Source organism: Pleurodeles waltl, chromosome 5, assembly GCF_031143425.1.
Source record: "Pleurodeles waltl isolate 20211129_DDA chromosome 5, aPleWal1.hap1.20221129, whole genome shotgun sequence".
NCBI lineage: Eukaryota > Metazoa > Chordata > Amphibia > Caudata > Salamandridae > Pleurodeles > Pleurodeles waltl.
Window position 1 is genome coordinate 1,867,748,350 of NC_090444.1, and position 24,905 is coordinate 1,867,773,254.

At 46.1% G+C, this 24,905-nt stretch overlaps 1 protein-coding gene across 2 annotated transcripts in view; it reads right to left on the bottom strand.

Annotated features, from left to right (window-relative positions):
• LOC138296905 (phosphofurin acidic cluster sorting protein 2-like) overlaps positions 1–24,905 on the bottom strand; it is a 617,149-nt gene that overhangs the window by 256,339 nt on the left and 335,905 nt on the right. For both annotated transcript variants that reach the window (XM_069236419.1, XM_069236418.1), the window contains exons 10-11: positions 10,308–10,401; positions 994–1,065 (exon numbers count right to left, since the gene is read on the bottom strand). In XM_069236419.1, coding sequence (XP_069092520.1) covers positions 994–1,065; positions 10,308–10,401 — 166 coding nt within the window. The remainder of the gene's footprint in view (positions 1–993; positions 1,066–10,307; positions 10,402–24,905) is intronic.

A 24,905-nucleotide genomic window follows, 5' to 3' on the forward strand; every position in this document is an offset into this window, starting at 1 on the left:
CTGCGCACACTCACTCGTACGCACTTCGCAGGATCCCTAAGGGGTGAAGGAGGGGGGGGTCAAATAGAGACCACAGCTGATCGAGCAACAATTAGCAAGGAGACATTTGGGCTCCCAGTACAGTGTCCAGTACATGTACTTAAAATGCTGCTCTGCTCACTCACTATGTCCCAGGTTTGGGAAGGACATAGTGGGGGCATGCTGCTCATGCAATATACATATAGTATGGTGCATCCTGCCTTAGGGCTGTAAGGCCTACCAGAGGGGTGACTTACCCATATCATATGCAGTGTAGGGTGGACAGGGCACACATGGAGTGTGCCTTGTTGAGTTTGCCTTTATAGTCTGTCCCAGTATACTCAGCCTGCACTGGCAGTGATGGGTGCAGGGCTCTAGAGGGTGGCACAATCAGTGTTGCTTCCCTCAGGGGCCTACTCTTACTATCCCATGCCCAGGGTACTGGGGTACCCACTTACTAGGGCCTTACAGTGATATGTAAGAGTGTATCCAATTGTGCCAAGCATCACAACAGATTTAGGGAAAGAGCTCTGGCCCAGGGAAACTGGTTAGCAGGGGCCCTGGGCACTACCAACTTCTAGAACACATCAACATCAGGCAAAAAGTGTTGGCTAACCATGCAAAAAGAGGCCTCTTTCACAGAGTCAAAAAACACTGAAGGGGTAGCTCTTCCCAGATGAGTGCTGGCTGGTGAGAAAAGAAAAAAACTGATGGCAGCGTGCCTCGGTCGCACCTACATAAGTGATTTGGAGGACTTTTCTGGTACAGATTCTTCCACTGACGTACACAGACTCGAACAACGCTACCTACTGGCTTGCAGCGGTGCTGCTCACGAACTATCTTTCGGATCCATTGTGACGCCTGGGATAATTCTAAGGTAAGGAATCTGTAGCTAGAAGTCTCTAAACGATTAGACTTAGTAACTGAACGATGTCAATCAACCAGGGAGAAGACATTCAATGTAGCCAAACTCACCAAGGCTGAGACATCGGATCCCGTCTCTTCCTGGAGTCGCTGAGCGATGACTTTTCTCTTTTCACTTTCCCCCTAAAAGAAAAGTGCAAAAATAGTGAGAATGAAAGGGGTGATAGCAACATGCTGATTTCCTGGCACCAAAGATCTGACGATTAGTAACATGGAATGTTATAGACGTCCCTACCGTTACCAGCTTTCACAGGTCCCAACACCTCCCTCTCCTCACCCACTGAGCCATAAACTGAAACCCAGGGATAGCCGTCCTCCAAGGTATAATATAAAGTTGTCTTTGCTTGTAGATGCAGTGGGTTCAAGTATGAGGAAACTAAAGACACCAGCAAATTCCCAATAATCAGCTAAAGAAAGATTTGTTTCTGATTTGGAGAAGGATGGTAGTGGAGAGATCTCCAAAAGATTCTGGAGTTGTCATCTGCACTCCTAGTAGCCCCATTTATGCAGACAAAGGAGACTCAGCATCGCCAAGGTGACTCCATCAGAAATATCATCAGCTCATCCTCAATATCGAGCGTAGCTCCACCACCATCATGTTTGGCAGAAATGACTCCATGTCAGGTTGTCTTGGGAACGGTGGTACACGTAAAAGGAAATGTATGTACAGTTCCCCTACAGGAGGGATGCAACCCCAACATTTTGGAGGAAACTGCTGTGGCAACTGACAACTTTCTGATACCTTTAGGGATATTCCCAGTGACCAAATATGCTGGGCATAATTTCACCAGCAGTGAAGGACATTGGTGGATTTTCCACTGAACCGTTTTTAAGAGTAGCTGAAAAGCATGAATGTTTATTTCCTTCTGTTCTTCTGCTCACCCTCCTTCCCACCTGACTACGATTTAGATTGAACACTTTAAGAGCAGTTGGTGAAAGGACAGGCCCGACCAGAGACCTGGAGAAAAGCTTGGAGGAGCAGCCTGGTCAGAAGAGGAATCCTTTCTGAGTGACTCATCCAAGGAAACATACTAACAAAAGCTGGAGTAACAGACAACTTTGCTGGACTTTATAATGGTCTTCGACAGCTACGTGTCATCCAGATGTCTCTAAGGTTGCCTTTGCTCTGGTCCCATCGGCATGAAGTATCAGGGGCCAAGAATTCATTCAATATGGTGATATTTTGAAAACACAGGAGGTGATTCACCAGGTGATAGTACCCATTGCTGCTGTATAGTTTGATAAGTCCACCATTAACAAGGATAAATGATGGGAGGATGAGGAGGAAGGTATTCTAGGTAGACATTCTGCATATGGTTAGCTCGAGAGCTCGCCAAGGGTGGTTGTAAGAAAGAGAAGGTGGAAACTGGGAGCTGCAGAACAGGCCGTGATCGAACACTGAGGGGATGGTGAGTGATCCACCGGAGGAAGAGCCATAGGCCAAAGAGGACGGTGAGTGATCCACTAGAGGAAGAGCCAGAGATGGAAGTGGAGAGTATGGTGAGTGATCCACAGGATGAAGTGCCAGAGATGGAAGTGGAGAGAATGGTAAGTGATCCACCGGAGGAAGAGCCAGATTTGGAAGAGGAGAGGATGGTGAGTGATCCACTAGAGGAAGAGCCAGAGATGGAAGTGGAGAGGATGAGGAGTGATCCACTGGAGGAAGAGCCAGAGGTAGAAATGGAGAGGGTGGTGAGTGATCCGCTGGAGGAAGGGCCAGAGACGGAAGAGAAGAGGATGGTGAGTGATCCAATGGAGGAGCAGCCAGAGGTGGAACTGGAGAGGACGGTGAGTGATCCACTGGAAGAGCCAGGGATGGAGGAGGAGAGGATGGTGAGTGATCCACTGGAGAAAGAGCCAGAGATGCTAGTGGAGAAGATGGTAAGTGATACAGTGTGGGTAGAGCCAGAGGCCGGAGAGGATGATGAGTGATCCACTAGAAGAAGAGCCATAGGTGGAAGATTAGAGGATGGTGAGTGATCCACTAGAGGACGAGTCAGAGATAGAAGTGGAGAGGATGGTGAGTGATCCAGTGGATGAAGAGCCAAAGATGGAAGTGGAGAGGATGGTGAGTGATCCACAGAATGAAGTGCCAGAGTTGGAAGAGGAGAGGATGGTGAGTGATCCAGTGGAGGAGAGCCAGAGATGGAAGTGGAGAGGGTGGTGAGTGATCCACTGGAGGAAGAGCCAGTGACTGGAAGAGGAGAGGATGGTGGGTGATCCACTGGAGTAAGGGCCAGAGATGGAAAAGAAGAGGATGGTGAGTGATCCAATGGAGGAGCAGCCAGAGGTGGAACTGGAGAGGACGGTGAGTGATCCACTGGAAGAGCCAGGGATGGAGGAGGAGAGGATGGTGAGTGATCCACTGGAGAAAGAGCCAGAGATGCTAGTGGAGAAGATGGTAAGTGATCCAGTGGGGGTAGAGCCAGAGGCCGGAGAGGATGATGAGTGATCCACTAGAAGAAGAGCCATAGGTGGAAGATTAGAGGATGGTGAGTGATCCACTAGAGGACGAGTCAGAGATAGAAGTGGAGAGGATGGTGAGTGATCCAGTGGATGAAGAGCCAAAGATGGAAGTGGAGAGGATGGTGAGTGATCCACAGAATGAAGAGCCAGAAATGGAAGTGGAGAGGATGGTGAGTGATCCACAGAATGAAGTGCCAGAGTTGGAAGAGGAGAGGATGGTGAGTGATCCAGTGGAGGAGAGCCATAGATGGAAGTGGAGAGGGTGGTGAGTGATCCACTGGAGGAAGAGCCAGTGACTGGAAGAGGAGAGGATGGTGGGTGATCCATTGGAGGAAGACTCAGAGATGGAACTGGAGAGGATGGTGAGCGATCCACCATTGGAAGAGCCAGAGATAGAATTGGAGAGAATGGTAAGTGATCCACTGGAGGAAGAGCAAGAGTTGAAAGTGGAGAAGATGGTGAGTGATGCGCCAGAGGAAGAGAAAGGGGTGGAAGAGGAGAGGATGGTGAGTGATCCATAGGAGGAAGAGCCAGAAATGGAACTGGAGAGGGTGGTGAGTGATCCATAGGAGGAGGAGCCAGAGATGGAAGTGGAGAGGATGGTGAGTGATCCATAGGAGGAGGAGCCAGAGATGGAAGAGGATGGTGAGTGATCCACTGGAGGAGGAGCCAGAGATGGAAGAGGATGGTGAGTGATCCACTGGAGGAGGAGCCAGAGATGGAGGAGAGGATGGTGAGTGATCCACTGGAGGAGGAGCCAGAGATGGAGGAGAGGATGGTGAGTGATCCATAGGAGGAGGAGCCAGAGATGGAAGAGGATGGTGAGTGATCCACTGGAGGAGGAGCCAGAGATGGAAGAGGATGGTGAGTGATCCACTGGAGGAGGAGCCAGAGATGGAAGTGGAGAGGATGGTGAGTGATCCAGTTGAGGAAGAGAAAGAGATGGAAGTGGAGAGGATGGTGAGTGATCCAGTTGAGGAAGAGAAAGAGATGGAAGTGGAGAGGATGAGGAGTGATCCACTGGAGGAAGAGAAAGAGATGGAAGTGGAGAGAATGGTGAGTGATCCACTGGAGGAGGAGCCAGAGATGGAGGAGAGGATGGTGAGTGATCCACTGGAGGAGGAGCCAGAGATGGAAGAGGAGAGGATGGTGAGTTATCCACTGGAGGAAGAGCCAGAGATGGAAGAGGCGAGGATGGTGAGTGATCCACTGGAGGAACAGCCAGCTACGAAAGTGGAGAGGATGGGAGTGATCCAGTGGAGAGCAGAGCCACCAATGGAGGAGGAGAGGATGCTGAGTGATCGAAGGAGGAACCAGGAAGCACTTAGGGCCAGTCCGCTGCTGCTTCATGTCCTGGTCCAATCTTGTTCAGTCTCTGAATTGCACAGTAACTGGGAGAAGTCCAGACTATTCCCAACAGGCAGTAGGACCTAAGTGACTTCAGAGCAGCTGTGTGTGGAACTGGGTCAAAAAGAGGACACGGATAGATTCAGATACTTGGCAATGCAGATAAGCAATTTACGTACAACACAGGGAGAGTCACGGAAGGACTGAAGCGTGCAGTGCAATCCTGCAACACCTTTCTGTTTCCAATTATGGGCAAGATTGACAAAGCCAAAATGGTATTTCTAAACCCTCTTCATATTCATATGTATTACAAAATTCCACAGGCCTCATAAAACAAGACGCCTTTGAAGAGCTCAAGAGGTGGATTGCCTTCCAGGTCTGCTTCGATACTCTGAACCTGGATCGGGAGGAGGGGCATCTGGGGCTCCCTGGAAAGAATGAATGAAAGACCAGCCAAACCTGTAAAGCGCACAGATACTCAGAGTGTCCCGGCACTCAACAGACAAGGTAAAAAAATGAGCTCTCATATTCAGGGTAATGTAACCAAGTACGTTTTTAGAATTTCTGTAAAACGCAATTCTTTCTGCGTCTCCCTCAACTAAAAAGAAGGCGATTCCAGGCCTGAGCCACCAACGTGGTAGAAGAGGAACCACCTCTCCTTACACATTTAAAATGAGGGGAAGCATCAGAAGGGCATCGGTAGATCATAAGATCTTACTGGGTGATTGGACCACAACTTCTCAAAAAGATAAGGAGGGCCCAGCTCACAAAAAGCCAGGTGGACTAATACCAGAGACTAAACAGATTTCTTTTTCTCACCAGCAGCCAATGTAACTCTGCCAAATAGCAGGAGGCAGAGGCACGCCATGGTAATTTGAATAAAGGGCGTGAAGCAATATTCTGCACAACTTGCAAGCACATGATAAGTTAATCTGGGAGACCAAGATAAAGCGCATTGGCGTAATCAAGTCTTGAAGTGATCAGGGCATAAACTACTGATCTCTGGGCATCCAGCGGAAATAGATATAATTTTTTTTTTTTAAGTCCTCATAATCCTGAAACAGGATCAAACCACAAATGATACCTGAATCAAATTGAATGTCCAGACTACTTGGTGCTATCGCTGGAGGAGTGGGGTGACGGGGGGACCATCCTTCCCCAACTGCCCTCCCACCCGAGGGCAGGAGCTGGGACAAATAATAAAACCTCTGTTTTATCTGGACTGCGCTGCACATCACTGGCCCTCGTCCAAATCATAACTGCACCCGTGCAGCCTGAAGAAGCTTCTTTTGCGCCTGAAGAGCCATTATCATATGACAAAAGAAGCGCTGTCATCCACATAGGATATGATCTTAATAGCGAAAGATTTGACTACGGAAGCCAAAGGGGACATATAGATCTTGAACAATGTTGGGCTCAGGAATGATCGCTGAGGAACGTCCTGCTTAAGGATCTTAGGGCCTGGTTTAGATTTCAGCGGAGGGGCTGCTCCATCACCATGGTGGGATATCCGCCGAAATCTGAATTCTACAGAAAACAATGGGATTCAGATTTTGACGGAATATCCTTCACCCGTCCTTGAAATCTAAATCAGGCCCTCAGAAGTAGAAGAGGAAGGGGCGGTCCGTACTACCTGTCCTCTCTGATCCAAGAAGGATCAGATCAGACCCATGCCATATCTCCCACCCCAATATCCGAGCAGACGTTGTCGGAGGATGGCATCAGAGATGGTATCAAATGCCGCTGAGAGATCCAATAATACCAGAGCAGCATTGCAGCCGTGATCCAAGATCAAATAATAGGATCCGCAACTTCCAGCAATACAGTGTCTCTACTGTGCCAGGGTCTAAAGACTGAGTACGAGGGATGTGACAGATGATATTGCTTTAGATACTCAGAGCTGAACATTCACAATTTCTTTCCAGAATTTGAGGAGCCGACAGCAACAAGGAGATAGGTCTGAAGTTAGACAACACTGTCCTATCAGCTGATGTTTTTTTCAGAAGTGAGACTACCTTATGTTTCCATATTAAAAAACTTGCCCCGTCTGCAAAGAGATATTAAAAAGTTTAACATGCACAGACTTAATGGTGTCCACCACCTGAGACAAGATACAAAAAAAGAGGGCAGGGGCCCACTGGAGAACCTGCACTGCAGCGTAAGACAGCTGTTTTTCACTCTTCGGGATTAAAGAACTTAAATTGTGATAACTCACAGGCTGGTGGCAATATCTGTTCCGTCATCAGCGTCAGTGCTACAGGCGACATAGACTGAGAATGGAGATTCAGCTGAATGCACAATTTTTTCCTCAACAAAAATCCCCTAGCTTAGTGCACAGATCTGAACAGGCTCTAAAAGGCGCTTTTGGGTGCAAGAAGTTTTAAACGATCTTGACTATCTCCCATGGCTAATTATCAGATGTAGACACTTACATGATTTGGGGCCAGATGAACTACCTTTTGTTTCGCAACTTGTAATTTGCAATCAGTGCCAAATTGAGAGTCACAAAACAAAATTTGTAACAGTGTTAACCACGCTGTTTGCAATTCCCAAATGGGTCACAAGGGACCGGCCTCATAAATATTCATGAGGCAGGTCGTAATTTGCAACCCACTTGTTAATGCCCACAATTAGAGGGATGGTGGCCTGCTGGGATCAGCAGACCACCAGGTCTGTGACTGCTTTTTCAATAAAGCAGTTTTAAAAAAAGAATTAAATGCTGCCCGGTTTCTTTAAAGAAAAACAGGATGTATTTCAAAAATTAAAATGAAAAGTTTTCTTTTCATTTTTTCAGAGTAGGCAGTGGTCCATAGGACACATTTTCGCTAACATTCAAAAAGAGGAAGGGGTCTCCTGTTTGAGAATGGGTTAGCACCAATTTGAAATTGTAGTTAACTGAGTTTGTTTTGCGAACGCATTCACGGTCACAGAACAATCGTACGTGAGCTTGCGAGTCACAATGAGGAAAGGACGCCCTCAGGACACCCATTTCTATTGTAAGTCGCAATCCCTATCTTGCGAGTCGTAACTGGATACTGACTCACACAACAGGGATGGTACATTGTACAAGGCAGTTGCAAATGGCGATTTTCGACTTCCGTGCATCTGGCCCACAATAAATGTTCTTTGTTTGTTTTATGCTGCATGATTTTTCTTCAGCTCTTTCTTAGACCTCCTTGTATCCCGTGAAGAATAATTTCTCCATCAAAATCCTTTCCAGTTTTTACAATGTTTTTTCTCTTTCACAAGAGTCGGAGAAAACCTGGAAGAATGGAATTCTATTCTGCACCATTGTAACGCACTCCAAGAAGGTACGGGACCCTCAGAGTTAAGGCATTCAGTAGTCTACTCCAGAGGCGTGCCACCTCAGTAGCATGGTACCCACACACTCTCAGGTGGCTTGGGATATCCTGGGACAGAAACGTAAATAGAATTCATGATGAGTCGAGATGTATGCAGGTTACAGTCATCGAAGAGCATAGGTCGGGATGCATCAGTGAGTCCGTGGAAGGAGGGAGGATGGAGCAACCTTAGAGAATGATACCCAAGTGAGACTTTCATCTCTTTCACAGAAGCACAGGAGCTCTTCAGGGCCAGACTGGGACAATTCATCTAATAAGCTAGACTGGCTAGGATACTGAGGGAGATATGGACTGAGTCCCCAATACATTTAAAACTTAGACATGCTCAAAGTGTTACGAGCTCCCTCCAGATTATAGAGATCCGATGATGAAGGCCAACGAAGTGGAAGAAATGGAGTCATGGAAGTGTGTCATGACAGCATTAGGGAACAAGGGAGGTGTACGCTGGCTGTGTGGTGGGATACATGGGGAAATGTTCTGGGAATAATGGAAGTGACTGAAACGCTCTCTCGCCTCACCCCTTTAATATGTAAAAGGACTATGAGACTTGACACGTCCTTGTTGAACTTGTGACTTTTATTTCATTTGGAAAATGCTAAAGTTGAAAAGCTCTCCATATGCCCCATATTGTCAGCCATCGTAAGCTGATGTAGCTGGATGTAGCTGGATGTCTAAATTAAATACAACCACATAGTTTCTTAATTAAGCTCAGTTGAGAATGTCAGGATTGAAAGAAGGGGCTATCCAGACGAACACCTTGCTGATGCTTCCGTTGTTGGTGGTAGCAATCAGAAAGACAGTCTTTCTGGCAAGAAAGTCTCACAGCCAAATTTGAGGGATGGTGGGCTGGCTGCTGTCCAAGCGGCGAAGGTCATGACCTCCATCACCCTGGTCTGACTCCCGCCCGTCATACCTAGAGATCATCGCTGGCCCTGCTGTGATCTCTGTGCCTTTACATAGAAGTTTGGAGAAGTGTGGCACAATGGTTAGAGCGGCAGACCCTGATGCAGAGATCTGGCCCGGGACCAGGGTTCAATTCCTACCTCGGCAAGTCTTGGGCTCAATTCCCTTGGACCAGATAATTCTCGCCTCGGTGCCTAATCTAATTACTGGGTCCCACTCTGTAACTCTGGGCAATAGCTTGCTTAATCTCCACAACGGCCCTCACAGCGCTTGGATGCCTGGCTTCACCCTGGGGCTGTCCAGGAGTGGGCGCCTCACAGGGAAAAGCCACGGGGGGTTACACAGCAGTATGCGTACAGCGCCTTGAGACCCTAACAGGTGAGTAGTGCGCTATGCAAGTGCAAAGTTTACATATCAGCGTGTGAGGAGCACCTGGTGCAGCAAAAGCAGTAAGGGCTGTAACACAAGGAAGTAAAATGCCCCCACCCACTGCTCGCGTAATGATACATAGCCATAAGTGGGCACAGTCGGCCCTCTGCACCCTGGCCCCACCACGCTGGTGGCTTAGTAAAACAGTGGGCCCTCTCACCTTGCACTGCTCCACACGCTGGGTGTGTAGTAAAAGCCAGTCATAAGTAAGTGGCCTCTCTCACCCTTGGGCATAACGCATGCCCTAAGCAACAGTCTCACCCGCTGCAAAATCTATGTTTTGGTGAAAGTCCACCACCGTTTCCATGGTGGTCTATCACGGACTTGACTCTGTCATACGTGGCGGAAGGCCAGGGGTGGTTCCTTCGCAGTGGCGTAGGAGCGTCTCCCCCCGGCTGAGCAGCACAGCAAAATAAGACAATAGTTCACTATTGTTTTATTTTTCTGCTGCTGGCTCATCCAGGAGCATGTGAAGGGCGGGACTGGGTCACGGGATGTGGAAGGGGGGATGGGGAGGGGGACGAGGGGAGGGTGCACCTCAGTTCGCATGTGTGTTTGGTCGGCTAGCTCAGGCTGGTCCTCCACCATTTCTGGGGGACTTGGCAGTGAACCTGACAGACCTTATGGTGGAGACTGAGACACCTACTCAAACTTCAGTACTCTTTAGTTGAACCTCCAATACCATCCTCCTTTAAATCATCCTGTAAATGTCAGAGCTAGAAGGGGAAAAGAAGGAAACGAACCGGCCAATGCAGGACAGAACCGAAAATGAACCATGGTCACATTCCTGAAATCAGCCTGGACTCTAGAAGTGCATTGAGCGCTGAGCCTGGTAGAGAGAAGAGAGGAGTAACTCACAGGACTGCCAGACCCCGCGTCCTGCCCATTCTGGCTGTGCAGACTGCCGATCTCAGTCTGGGAACCAGAGTGCGAGACAACCTCAAAGAAACGCCTGCAAAAGAGAAAGCGAGAGAGAGAGAGACACAGACAGACAGGAGAAGAAGGAGAAACAAACAGGCAGTGAGAAGCTGAATCCACACACCAGGATACCACACGATTGTCTCAATTACTCAGAGGTGATCTTCACTACTCCAATTGCCCTTCTTCGTACCAGTAGTTACTTTAATGAGGCGGTCACATGGATTATTCATATCCATAAAATGCGTCTCACTACCTGACCTTTTCCCTCCCAGGCTCCACCGTATCCCATGGGCAGAGAGACGGCATTGTGTCCTTCACCCCAAAGCAAAGGGGAATCAAGGAAGCGATACTTGGAGAGTCTCGGATGCATGCAGAGTGATGACAAAGGGTAGAAGGAGTAATGAAGATTACCGGTAAGTAACTGAGACATTCTCTCCTCAATCGTACTTCAGCTGAGTCCTTTTTCTAATGACGGCAATAATATCACAACCTGGAATAACACCCCCCCCCCCCCCAGCTCCAAAGCAATGTCTGTGCAGCTAAACATAATCAAAAAGAAAACAGCATTACAGGAGAAAATAACTTCACATCACAGCGTTCAGAACTTCAGTATCAAAGTCAAAGATCTCTGAGTCATGAAAGCCAATAGTGTGTCACCAAAGTTGGAAGAATAGCCCAGGCCGCTGCACAAGAAATATGGTGAACAGGCGCGTCTCCTGTTTCCACCCAAGTGTCTCCCGTTCCACAAGAACCAAGGAGCCAAGGGATAAACGCAGATTGAGAGGATCTAATAGGTACTGACCCCTATGTCCCGCCTGCGTGCCGTGATAATGGCCCCTCTGAAGAAACTCTCGAAGGACAGAGATCTTAAGGTAACTTCATCTCCAGGCTTCTACGGAGGGATCTGTTGTGCTTCGAGATCCAAGGGCAAATATCAGGAGGCTGACGAGAAGCCTGTCAATAGCCTATTACCCAGATGTTCCTCATATGAAAGACCCCTCCAAGGTGCCCTACAGACTTCATAGCTGCCCACTGAATTCTAAGGGCGAAAATAGGCAAACCTAAGTGAAAACCATCATGAAGAAATTCAAGAACCCATTTGGGCTCATAAGTGCAAGAATCTGGTCATATGATTGTCTGGTAGAACACCAACGAGCATCTTGAATGGGTGCTGTATGAGAAAAGGAACATCCCAGCTGCTGGAGACCCCTCCTTTCACGTTCCAGGCAGACAGATGGAGATGTTGACAGGACATCCGGTACAGACGTCTCTGTAGCGCACACAGCCTAGCCGGAGAACCCACTTCAGGGCTTGAGACACTTCTCCCAGGCCAGGGAACAACCGGGGGCCAGAACAGGACATTCCAGGTTAAAGGCTTGATTGAGATTTTGGCAGACGAGTTACTCCGTCACAACGGTGACGGATATCCCATCCACCGAAATATAAATCCCATAGGATATAATTAGATTTATATTTCGGCGGACGGGATATCCGACATGTTGTGATGAAGTAACTCGTCTGCCACGATCTCAATCAGGCCTAAAGTGTGTCCTTTCTTTGCAGAGATGAGCCAACATCCTGGCACTCAAGAGGGATTAGTGGGAGGTTGTACAAGAGAAGACGAGGCCAAGGAGAGGTGAACATATCTGCTCCCCAGGCACCCACCATTAAAGTCCACAAGAGGACCCAATCCTAGAGTCCAAGAAGAGAGCGCTGTGGGATCTGGCAAAGACATCTATCGTTGACATACTGAACATTCTGCAAGTCTAGAAAAGCTGAAAGGGATATGTTGAAATCGTGACAGGGAGAAAGATCCTACTTAAATGATCCCTTTTTCTAAGAGCTCCCTAAATACACAAGGCAGACAGGGATAAAATAGTTCTTTTCACCCGGGAGCAGATGTGGACGCCTAAGTGTGCCAGAGAAGTAGAGCCCGCTCCCAACAATTGTGTACATAGGACTTGGCTAGATATATTGTCCGTGGAAAACTGGAGAACAGCTTTTAGACTTGTTGTCAGAGCTTCCCAATTTTAAATATATATTAAATGATGTTAGGAAATTTATGCCATTTTAAATGTTTAAATTGTTACTCATATATTTAAATGTAAAACAGGTATGAATTCTGCAATGAACTCTAAATTTGGGTTTCTGTGTTTATTGGGGGCTTTAGTGGGCAGTTTTTTAAACTGAAATATTTATACATTTAGAAAAAAGTATTAATATATTCATTATGCTAATATTTAAATTGGCAATTCTGTGTGATGGCTGACTTTAGGTCTTTGTTTGCTGTATGGGTGAGTTGGAGGTATACTGTTTATTTAAAAATGTTTAGTTTATTTTTTTAAACAACATTCTACGTAAATTAAAAATTGCTGCTAAGCCTTTTTCCCCTCCTGTGCTAAGCCTTTTTTTTGCCGTTTGGGATAGTTCGCGCTTAGGCCTGCACACCGTTTTGTCCACATAAGCTATCCATACCAAATTTGCTTCCTTTTTTGCAACATCCTGGGGATTCTAAAGTGGTACCCAGAGTTTGTGGGTTCCCCTGATGGGGATCGAGAAATTAGCCAAAATACAGCTAAAATGTTTTTTTTTTAATTTATTTTTTAGAAAACTGGGAAAAAGTGCTGCAGAAGAAAACATCTGTTTTTTTCCCTGCAAATGGCATCAACAAAAGGGTTTGCGGTGCTAAAATCACCATCTTCCCAGCTTTCAGGGTCAGATAGAGTTGAATCAGAAAACCATATTTTTCAACAGAGTTTTGGCATTTTACAGGGACATACCCCATTTTTCCTATTTTTTGTGCTTTCAACCTACTACCAGTTGGTGACAGAAAAGGGTGTAAAACCAATGGTGGATCACAGAAAGCTAAAAATTTCTGAAAAGTAGACAACATTCTAAATTCAGCAAAGGATCATTTGTGTAGATCCTTCAAGGTTTTCCTATAGAAATTACCAGTTGAAATAAGAAATACTGAAATTGAGTTGAAAAAAAGAGCCATTTCTCTCCACGTTTTCTTCTATAACTTTTCCAGCTATGTCAGATCTTTGAAAGCAATATACTGTTACATATGCTGGCCCTTTCTGGTTATGGGGATATATAAGGCTTGTAGGTTCACCAAGGACTCAAGGTACCCAGAGCCAATAAATGAGCTACAAACTGAAATGGGTTTTCATTGTGCACCGGGTATACAGCAATTCATTTTGTAAAATAGGAAGAGTGAAAAATAGATATCAAGGAAACATGTGCATTTCCAAAATGGGCACAAAATATGTAGTTTAGAAAGAGTGGCTATTTGCACATCTCTGAATTCTGGGGTGCCCATACTAGCATGTGAATTACAGAGCATTTCTCAAAAGGACGTCTTTCTTACACACTGTTTTACATTTGGAAGGAAAAAATGGAGAGAAAGACAAGGGGCAATAACACTTGTTCTGCCTATTCTATGTTCCCCAAAGTCTTCGGATACACATAGTACCACACTTGTGTGGGTAGGCCTAGTGCCCGTGACGGGTTAAACGTCCCAAAACACAACATGGATATATCACATTTTTCCACTGAAAATGTATGCATTTTTTGCAGTGTCTAGCTGTGAATGTTGGCCTCTAGCTCAGCCGGCACGTAGGGAAACCTAGCAAACCTGTGCATTTTTGAAAACTAGACACCTAGGGGAATCCAAGATGGGGTGACTTGTGGGGCTCTGACCAGGTTCTGTCACCAATAATCCTTTGCAAACCTCAAAATTGTCTAAAAAAATAACTTTTCCTCACATGTCTGTGATGGAAAGCTCTGGAATCTGAGGGAAGCCACAAACTTCCTTCCACCCAGCGTTCCCCTAAGTCGTCTGATAAAAACAGTACCTCACTTGTGTGGGTAGGCCTAGTGCCCGCAACAGGACACAGCCCGAAACTCATTGTGTAGATATCAACATTATTTATCACAAAACAACCATGTTTTGCAAGGGGGTAACCTGCATTTTTGGTCCCGGGCTCGGCGGCCATCTAGGGAAACCTACCAAACCCAGACATTTCTGAAAACTAAACACCTGGGGGACCCCAGGGAGGTGTGAGTTGTGTAGATCCCTTCACATTTTCTTACCCAGACTCGCCTGCAAACATCAAATTTAGCTAACAAATCACATTTTCCTAATTTCAGTGTCGGATCACAGTGCAGGCACAAATTTACTACCACTCACCGTTCCCCTTAGTCCTGCCATAAAAATAATACCTCGCTTGTGTTGGGGCGCCCCAGTTGTCTGCAACAAGGAAGGGCCACAAATGTGTAAAGATTAAGGGGATATTACAGTGTGTTGATAAGCGCTGTTTATTTGTTATTGGTTTTTAGGCTGACTCTGCTTTGGGACCCACACAAGTGAGGTATCATTTTTATCAGGAGGCCAAGGGCGACGCTGGGCGGAAGGAAATTTGTGGATGTGTGCGGTTTTCATCACTGAAGTGCAGGGAGAATGGTGATCTCGGGCAAAGTTGGGGGGCTGCAGGGCACTGTGGGTAAGAAAAGGGTGCGGGATGCATGTGCAGCACCCCACCCTGGACTCCCCAGATGTTAATTAGGTCGAATATAGCAGCACGCGAGCGCTACTCTTCTCGACATGTTGTAATCTATTCTGCGGGCTTTAATCACACCCATCACTTTCATTCGTTTCTGGGCCTGCCTTTCAAAAACCTCTTCATGTCGTTGGTAAATACTTAAAGTTTGTCCCGCCTTGAGGCTGTTTTGTTACTGCCTTGGAGACTGACTTTGCATGATTGGGCAGGTACATTTTTTTTTGCCTCGCCACGTCACGCTGCTTGGCCGCACGTTGTTTCTTCCTATTCCTTGTTTTCGGGAATCTTGCTGTTACTTTGCGGGGTCTTTTTTTTTTCTATTTTTATTTTGCAGTTTTATGTAGCGAGTAGCATAAACTCGACACAAAGGTATTGGAGCACTTTATTGATTTCTTTTTTTTTGCAGTTTTATACAGCGCAAACTCGATACAAAGGTATTACAGCCCTTTACATGAGCACCGGTTACATCACACAAGAACACATTCATTTTTGGTAGCAAGGGAAGATTAAGTGATTTGCCCAGGATCACAGGATGCTGAGCCGGCGCCGAGACTCGAACCATGTTTCCAAACTCGCCAGCTGTGGCCATTACACCACATCCTATCCCCTAGGGTTCTTTGTCTGGTGTGTGTTAGGGCAGTCTGGGAATAACTCATTTTTTTAATACAGCACTTGGTAATACAGATTCTGCCATTTCACAGCACTGCAAAGAAGGCGCCATTCTTAACAAAATTGCTATAATACATCTGCAGCAAACTTGCAGAGATGAAGAGGTGAAAAAGCTATGTCAGGATTGTAATCTGTGACATTCTCGTTCTGTCAAGTCCTCTGCAGTGGGTGCATTAACATACTGACTTGAGTAGAGCATAACACTAGGCAATAGCACGTGCTCTTGATAACCTCCGGAGGGTCACCAACCAAGCACATAGGTTAACTTTAGGCAAGAAGATGGCGAAAGGTATTGTCTTCAAAAGGGTAGAAAAGGAGTTGTGACTCCAGACCCAAGCACTTCACGGCCTCAAGCTTGATAGCAAAAAAAAAACATCTAGATTTGGATATAAACTGGGCCTCTTCAAATAGAGTTCAGTTAGTAGAGGCAGCCATTTGCCTAACCCTGTAGCACAAAGAAGCTAACACAAAGGTGCCACAGGGAGAGGAGCATCGAATCATAGGGCACAATCTAAGCCAAGACTTCAAATTTGCCACCCTAACAGAGATAATTCTGACTTCAAAACCATCAGCCAGTGCACAAATGTATGCACTGAAAAGGCACCGTCCAGACAGACTGCCCATTTGTGTTTGGGAGAGGTGGGGGCACTATCATGCTCATTTTGGGTAGCCCCCCCACCCCTACATGTTCAAAAAATATAATCCCCTGGGCCTAGTGGGCTTTCTGCCTCCCAGGGGGGCATATTGGGGCTACCGCCCCAGGCTGCTTCCCTGGAGGGGCAGAAAGACTTTGGTTCCCACTTAAATGGGGTGGGGGCATGGCCACGCCCATGGTGGGCAGCCTCCACCCCCTCTTTAAAAATAAAAAAGCCCCTGCTGACTAGTGGGCTTTCAGCCCCCACCCCATCACCTGGGGTGGGGGAAAATCGTGGCTATTGCCCCCATCTTTGCATACCCCCCCCAAGAAAGGCTGTGCCGCTAGTTTGGAGGGGTGGGGAATTTAAATGCCCATTTAGAGCATCTCCCACTCATATAAACACATTTAAAAAAATCCCTGGTGTCTAGTGGGCTTTCTGAACCCCATCTGCCACACGGGGGCAGAAAGCCTGTGCCTACTTTTGAGGTGGGGGATTGCCTTGCTCATTCTGGGCAGTCACTATTCCTTTTTTATAACAAACAAAGACTCACTGGTGTCTAGTGGGCTAATAACCCCCATTTGCCTCCAAGAGGGAGGGGGCAGAAAGACTGTGCCTATATTTGTGGTGGGTGGAGGCACTGCCTTGCCCATTTTGGCCAGCCCCCACCCTTTTGCTAAATTAAAAGAAAAAGTCCCTGATGGGTAGGGGGGGCAGGTTAGGAGCTATTGCCCCCATTTGCACCAGTGTGGGGGGGGGGCAGGGGAGGCAGAAAGACTGCATTATTTAAAAAAAATAAGGGGGGGCAAAAGCCCTTGCCAAAGTGGCCGCTCCCCTCTTCCTGGTGCCTAGTGTGTGGATCCCTGCTTAGGGCCTCCTGTGGCCGCTCCCCAAGCAGGGATCCCCTACGGAGGGGTACCATTTGGAAAGGGGAGATTCTCCCCTTTCCAATGATACCTCTCCTGTCCGCCTTAGTACTCCGGGGGCTGAGATAGCCCCCTTAGGCTCCGAGGCAGTGAAATTGAAATGCGCCGATCAGCTCATTTCACTTTCGGTTTTACTGAAATGACGTCAGCGCATGGATGGTCATTTCACTGAAACAAAAGAAACAGCCCTGGGAGGTGGAGGAGCTCTGCCTTATTGAACGTGTATTTTAATACGCGGATGGGATACCTGTTAAGTTTGTGTCACATTCCGCCCTTCTCTTACTGCCCTTGTCGGATGGAATTGGGGTGCCACATTGGGTCTTTCACGTTCTGGTCTAGCTGAGTAGGGGTGGGGTGACCCCTTCCGGTGGCCACAGTGCTGCTGGTAAGGTAGATGCCAAGGCAGTCCGTGCCCTCCAGAAGGAGTCCAGAGGAAAAACCCAAAAGGGAAAAAAACTCTTAAGCAGAAACTCCAAGAAGCAGGATAGAGAGAGCGTCAGGATACCAAGACTTCAAGGACTGGAACAACAGGAAACTGCAGGAGAAACAAGCAGGAAATACTCCACAGGAATGGTAAGCAGGAGCGAGGATTACCACCAACAGGAAGTGTTGCAACACAAGAAAGAAAAGAACCCGGGCTCCTTATATACTGATGAACAGGAAGTCACAAATTGGAGAAAAAAAAAATTGCCATCTTGGATTGGGAACGTACTGTAGAGAAAACTGGAAAGGACACCATCTTGAAAGAGGAAAGAGAAAAGATACCAGTTGTGAGAAAGTAGCCTCTTTCTAGCCTTATTACCCCCACTTTTGGCCTGTTTGTGAGTATATGTCAGGGTGTTTTTACTGTCTCACTGGGATCCTGCTAGCCAGGGCCCAGTGCTCATAGTGAAAACCCTATGTTTACAGTATGTTTGTTATGTGTCACTGGGACCCTGCTAGCCAGGACCCCAGTGCTCATACGTTTGTGGCCTATATTTATGTGTTCCCTGTGTGATGCCTAACTGTCTCACTGAGGCTCTGCTAACCAGAACCTCAGTGGTTATGCTCTCGCTGTTTTCCAAATTTGTCACTAACAGGCTAGTGACTAAATTTACCAATTCACATTGGCATACTGGTACACCCATATAATTCCCTAGTATATGGTACTGAGGTACCCAGGGTATTGGGGTTCCAGGAGATCCCTATGGGCTGCAGCATTTCTTTTGCCACCCATAGGGAGCTCTGACAATTCTTACACAGGCCTGCCACTTCAGCCTGAGTGAAATAATGCCCACGTTATTTCACAGCCATTTACCACTGCACTTAAGTAACTTATAAGTCACCTATATGTCTAACCTTCACCTGGTGAAGGTTGGGTGCTAAGTTACTTAGTGTGTGGGCACCCTGGCACTAGCCAAGGTGCCCCCACATTGTTCATGGCAAATTCCCCGGACTTTGTGAGTGCGGGGACACCATTACACGCGTGCACTATACATAGGTCACTACCTATGTATAGCGTCACAATGGTAACTCCGAACATGGCCATGTAATATGTCTACGATCATGGAATTGTCACCCCAATGCCATTCTGGCATAGGGCAGACAATTCCATGATCCCCGAGTCTCTAGCACAGACCCGTGTACTGCCAAACTGCCTTTCCCGGGGTTTCACTGCAGCTGCTGCCAACCCCTCAGACAGGTTCTGCCCTCCTGGGGTCCAGCCAGGCTTGGCCCAGGAAGGCAGAACAAAGGACTTCCTCAGAGAGAGGGTGTTACACCCTCTCCCTTTGGAAAAAGGTGTCAGGGCTGGGGAGGAGTAGCCTCCCCCAGCCTCTGGAAATGCTCTGATGGGCACAGATGGTGCCCATCTCTGCATCAGCCAATCTACACCGGTTCAGGGATCCCCAAGCCCTGCTCTGGCGCAAAACTGGACAAAGGAAAGGGGAGTGACCACTCCCCTGACCTGCACCTCCCAGGGGAGGTGCCCAGAGTTCCTCCAGTGTGCTCCAGACCTCTGCCATCTTGGAAACAGAGGTGCTGCTGGCACACTGGACTGCTCTGAGTGGCCAGTGCCAGCAGGTGACGTCAGAGACTCCTTCTGATAGGCTCTTACCTGTGTTGCTAGCCTATCCTTCTTCCTAAGTAGCCAAACCTCCTTTTCTGGCTATTTAGGGTCTCTGCGTTGGGGAATTCTAACGAATGCAAGAGCTCATCAGAGTTCCTCTGCATCTCTCTCTTCACCTTCTGCCAAAGGATCGACCGCTGACTGCTCAGGATGCCTGCAAAACCGCAACAAAGTAGCAAAGACGACTACTGCAACCTTGTATCACTGATCCTGCCGCTTTCTCGCCTGTTTCCTGGTGGTGCATGCTCTGGGGGTAGCCTGCCTCCTTCTTGCACCAGGAGCTCTGAAGAAATCTCCCGTGGGACAACGGAATCCTCCCCCTGCAACCGCAGGCAACAAAAGACTGCATTACCGGTCCACTGGGTCCCCTCTCAGCACGACGAGCGTGGTCCCTGGAACTCAGCAACTCTGTCCAAGTGACTCCTGCAGTCCAGTGACTCTTCAGTCCAAGTTTGGTGGAGGTAAGTCCTTGCCTCCCCACGCTAGACTGCATTGCTGGGTACCGCGTGATTTGCAGCTGCTCCGGCTCCTGTGCACTCTTCCAGGATTTCCTTTGTGCACAGCCAAGCCTGGGTCCCTGACACTCTAACCTGCAGTGCACAACCTTCTGAGTTGTCCTCCGGCGTCGTGGGACTCCTTTTTGTGTCTTCGGGTGAACTCCGGTTCACTCCTCTTCCAAGTGCCTGTTCTGGTACTTCTGCGGGTGCTGCCTGCTTCTGTGAGGGCTCCCTGACTTGCTGTGCGCCCCTCTGTCTCCTCATCCAAGTGGCGACATCCTGGTCCCTCCTGGGCCACAGCAGCATCTAAAAACCCTAACCGCGACCCTTGCAGCTAGCAAGGCTTGTTTGCGGTCTTTCTGCGTGGGAACACCTCTGCAAGCTTCTACACGACGTGGGACATCCATCCTCCAAAGGGGAAGTTTCTAGCCCTCTTCGTTCTTGCAGAATCCACAGCTTCTACCATCCGGTGGCAGCTTCTTTGCACCCTCAGTTGGCATTTCCTGGGCATCTGCCCACTCTCGACTTTGTTGCGACTCTTGGACTTGGTCCCCTTGTTCCACAGGTACTCTTGTCCGGAAATCCACTTTGGTTGCATTGCTGGCGTTGGTCTTCCTTGCAGAATTCCCCTATCACGACTTCTGTGCTCTCTGGGGAATATAGGTGCACTTTACACCTACTTTTCAGGGTCTTGGGTTGGGCTATTTTTCTAACCCTCACTGTTTTCTTACAGCCCCAGCGACCCTCTACAAGCTCACATAGGTTTGGGGTCCATTCGTGGTTCGCATTCCACTTTTGGAGTATATGGTTTGTTTTGCCCCTATTGCAATCTACTGTAACTTTACATTGCTTGCATTACTTCCTTTTGCTATTACTGCATATTTTTGGTATTGTGTACATATATCTTGTGTATATTTGGCATCCTCATACTGAGGGTACTCACTGAGATACTTTTGGCATAGTGTCATAAAAATAAAGTACCTTTATTTTTAGTATATCTGTGTATTGTGCTTTCTTATGATATTGTGCATATGACACCAGTGGTATAGTAGGAGCTTTGCATGTCTCCTAGTTCAGCCTAAGCTGCTCTGCTATAGCTACCTTCTATCAGCCTAAGCTGCTAGAAACACCTCTTCTACACTAATAAGGGATAACTGGACCTGGTACAGAGTGTAAGTACCCCTTGGTACCCACTACAAGCCAGGCCAACCTCCTACACCAGTGCATACTGGGAGGTGAATAGCATTCTGGGAAGAAGAAATAGAAATCAAGGACAAGGCCCCAAGGACTCCAAAAGAAGGTAAGTATATTATATTATATTACCCGTCACGCAACATCATGCAGCAAGCTGACCGCAGTGAGGTCCGCGGTCTGATCCTGTGCTGCCCAACCTTGCGGCAGGCCAAGAGGGAATGCTGCAGCCAAGCACGCGACCCATGGTGGATCCGATGGCCCGAGAAGCGGACCTCACCACGGGTCGGGAATGTGACGCCGCGGTTTTAGGCACCGCCTGTGGTGTAACAGTTTGTGATAGAGTACCCATCTACCAAACTCTAAATCAGTCCTCAAATCTGGCCCGCCCCCATGCATTAATTTTCTCTATGGTGTGTTGGTCTTGAGTTAGAATAGTAATTCTACACTCCAAGGATACTTTCTCAACTTTTGTTAGAATGGAGTTAAAACTATTAATGTAACCCCCTGGGTTTACCCTTTCTCCAATGTTTATTAGACTGTAGTTAGGACAGTAAGTCTGCCTTCTCCTATATATGAACTTTCCCCAGCGGTGTTCGACTAGAGTTAGAGAAGTACAACTACCCCTGAGAAAACACTTTCTGCAACATTTGTTGGACTGGCGTTAGAATTGTAAGTTCATCACCCCTCTTCGATGTTTATACCTTCTTCAATGTTTGTTAGAATTAAGTTTGAATAGTAGATCTGACCCCTCCCACGTCTTAATTTTCACCAATGTTTTTTCAACTAGAATTGAAGTAGAAAATCTGACCCCTCACTCCCCGTGAAAAAAAGTTTCTCCAGGTTTTGTTCGATTCGAGTTAGAATAGTAAATTTCCTTCACTGATTGTTAGACTAGAGTTAGAATAGTTAATCTTACCCAATCCCAATGTATGCCCTTTTTTTAAACATTTGTTAGATTGGTATTTTGAATAGTAAAGCTGCCTCTCCTCTAATGTTTTCAGTTTTCCTAATGTTTGTTGGACTGGAATTAAAATAGAATATTTGAGCCTTAAATGTATTTTTTTTTGCTAAGGTTTGTGAGATTGGACTTTAAGTAGTAAATCTGATTCCCCTCCCACCCTGTTTGCATTATTGTAAAGCTTGTAGGATTGTAGTTACTGTGTTGTAGTTGAATTTTTGTTGTAAATAGTTTTATTGTGTTTCAATCAAATTATACAACATTGTGGCAAATGTGGTCTGATAGACTTTTCCCCTCAGCATTAACTAACATTCATAGCATAAGCTGTTTGGGAGTCAGCGCCCTGTTGCTTTTATCAGTTTAGTTGTTTCTTTAATAGTCACTTCCTGTGGTCAGTACATACTCTAAGGGGGTAGTTTGCTCTCTGTTGTCATTTTCTTATTTGCCTGTTTTATCAGTTCTTTAGGGACCTCTCTCTCTGTCAACTCGTTCCCTTTCTGGAGGGGGTGTCTCCTCGATTCTGCTCACAGAGGCCTTTAATCATCTTTCCACATCAGCATTAGCAACATTTTTTTCAATTGGTTAACTTTTTGCTCTGTCCCTTATGTTTCACAGTGTTTGACTATAGTGCCATATTCTACCCCCACCCATCTGATGAATTCTGTATTGCAGGTCACTCACTACCTGTGGTGCCTGGCTAGATGTCCACTGGATCGCGGCTTGCCTCTTGGTGAGTATCAACATGATATCTATTAGTGTACTTGAATTGTTGATTTAAAAAAATATTTTTTTTTAGATAATATTTTTAGATTGGAGTTGGTTATTAATAATTTAATACTTTAGATTTTGTATAAAATGACTTGAAGGTATTTTATTTAAAAAATGTATTTAAAACAATTACATTTCTATTTGTTTTTTCAATATTGTATAGTTCTTATGTACGTTGGACATAAATCACGCCAGAATAGAGGCCCCACTATGTTAAAACCACTGGCTATTTCCTACATTCCTGAAAGACTTCATAGCTCCTGCTCTGTCCAACTACTGCATGTTCCAAAAGTAAGAAGATTCCGGTGGGAAGGGGGCTCCTTCTTCCATGTATCCCTAAACTGTGGAACACTTTCCCTCTCGAGCTCCCCCTTGTCCCCTCTTAGCTCCCCTTCTACAAGGCCTTGAAAAGCTCTTGTGGTGAGTCAACACCTTGGAAATGTTCTAGCGCTGGGAAGCCTCTGGGTAGCGATGCGCTACATAAAATTCCTGAATTGATTTATTCATGTGATATTTGTATGTAATTTATTTTTTATTTTCAATTAATATTATATATTTTTTATTTAACATGTACTTATATTTTGATAATTTATTTACATTTATTATATTGTAAGGTAATAATAGAACCTTTTATATTAGTTGTTACAACTATTAGTAAATGACATGTATGTGTAGGAAATACATTTTTTAAAGTTATGTAGTTATGGTGCACTTTTGTTCAAAGTTATATATATTTTTTTTAAGTGTTACATTTAATAAACAAAATTCAACTTTTTTTAAAGTTATAATAATGTTAATTGCATTTAAATATAAATACATCACAGTTTACTGACACTTATTTACTTTCACCATCTATATGCCAAAACCAAGAAATTGATTGTTATAGAAGAAACACTTTGAAGGCAATATTTCAAAGAAAGGCTATCTCACAGTGTCCATTTGTTATCATTGTTCTACTTGTGTAAAAATGGTAATTTCTAAATCATCAAAGTCCCTAGGTCAGTTCATCTAAATGTTAAGAAAAAAGTCACTGAGCTCAGTCACTGACATACTATTGTTTGTTTCCATTCAGATTGAACTGAGTTCTCGTGCAGTGTTCTTTATTCTACATTAAGTTCTTGATCTTGAACTTGGAAGACCAATTATATACTCGTTCTGTACATATCCATTTTGTCTCAAGTATATATCTGTTCGTCCTTTTACATTGTCTCACGCACCCAAGTTAGTGTATAATTCCTCAACTTTATTTAATCCATGTGGGTCCTGGTTTCCAGGTGAAGAGTAAGGTATGGCTCCAGTCTTCTCAGCTTCAATAGATAGACTTACTAATGTAATATCAACGTTTTGGTCCACAATATTTTTGAAGGTGACATTCTGGTACTTTACATGTATGTAAAGTCGATATTTTCATCACAATATTCTGTCACACAACTCACAAAAAAGGTTATTTCATATCTTACATCTAATCGATTCACTAGTTGTTTACTTCAATCAGGCAGTCCTAATTCACTAAGGCAGCAAAGAAACTCCTTGCTGGGATCATTTTCCTTAACTCGAAGGAAGGAACAACATTCCAATGGTGTCCGGCATGAATGTGCAGGAGCCGCTACCTCACAAAGGCTGGGCAATAAAGACATGAAGGAACAAACTGCTGCTTTTTGGTGACCCGGCTCGGACTGTTCCCCACACAAGCTCTGTCCTTCTGAGCTTAGACACAGAGAGACGCTCCTGCCACACTCACAAGAATAACTCAAGACCCATTTATAAACATACTTCAGATTTTTATATAAATTTTAAGACCAAGATCATCAGGTTTGGGTAAGTTCTTTTCGAGATATGAATTTTTGAAGTTTATAAAAATAGTCTTTTTGTGTGTGATTATGCACCATAGGAATCAATGGAGGATCAACTTTAAAAATACATATAAAATCATACATTTGGTTTACCAAGTTCTTCTTTTGGTCCAGGGTGTCAGTGGGCACACCGTGCCAGTGGAGAAGTTCAGGCAGCTCCCGTTTCCTGCAGGGACAGCAGGAGAAGGTCTCTGGTGCTGGTCCAGGGCCACTGCAAGGCACCACTTGGAAAAACACTGCACAGGTAAGTTTAACGGTGAATCCTGGGGGTCCCATTGGAGTTTCGAAGGTCGCAAGGGGTGCGGGACCCTTAGAGCACAGCCAGTTCTTCGGTGCAGGGCATAGGGCTGTCGGGTGCAGCTCGAA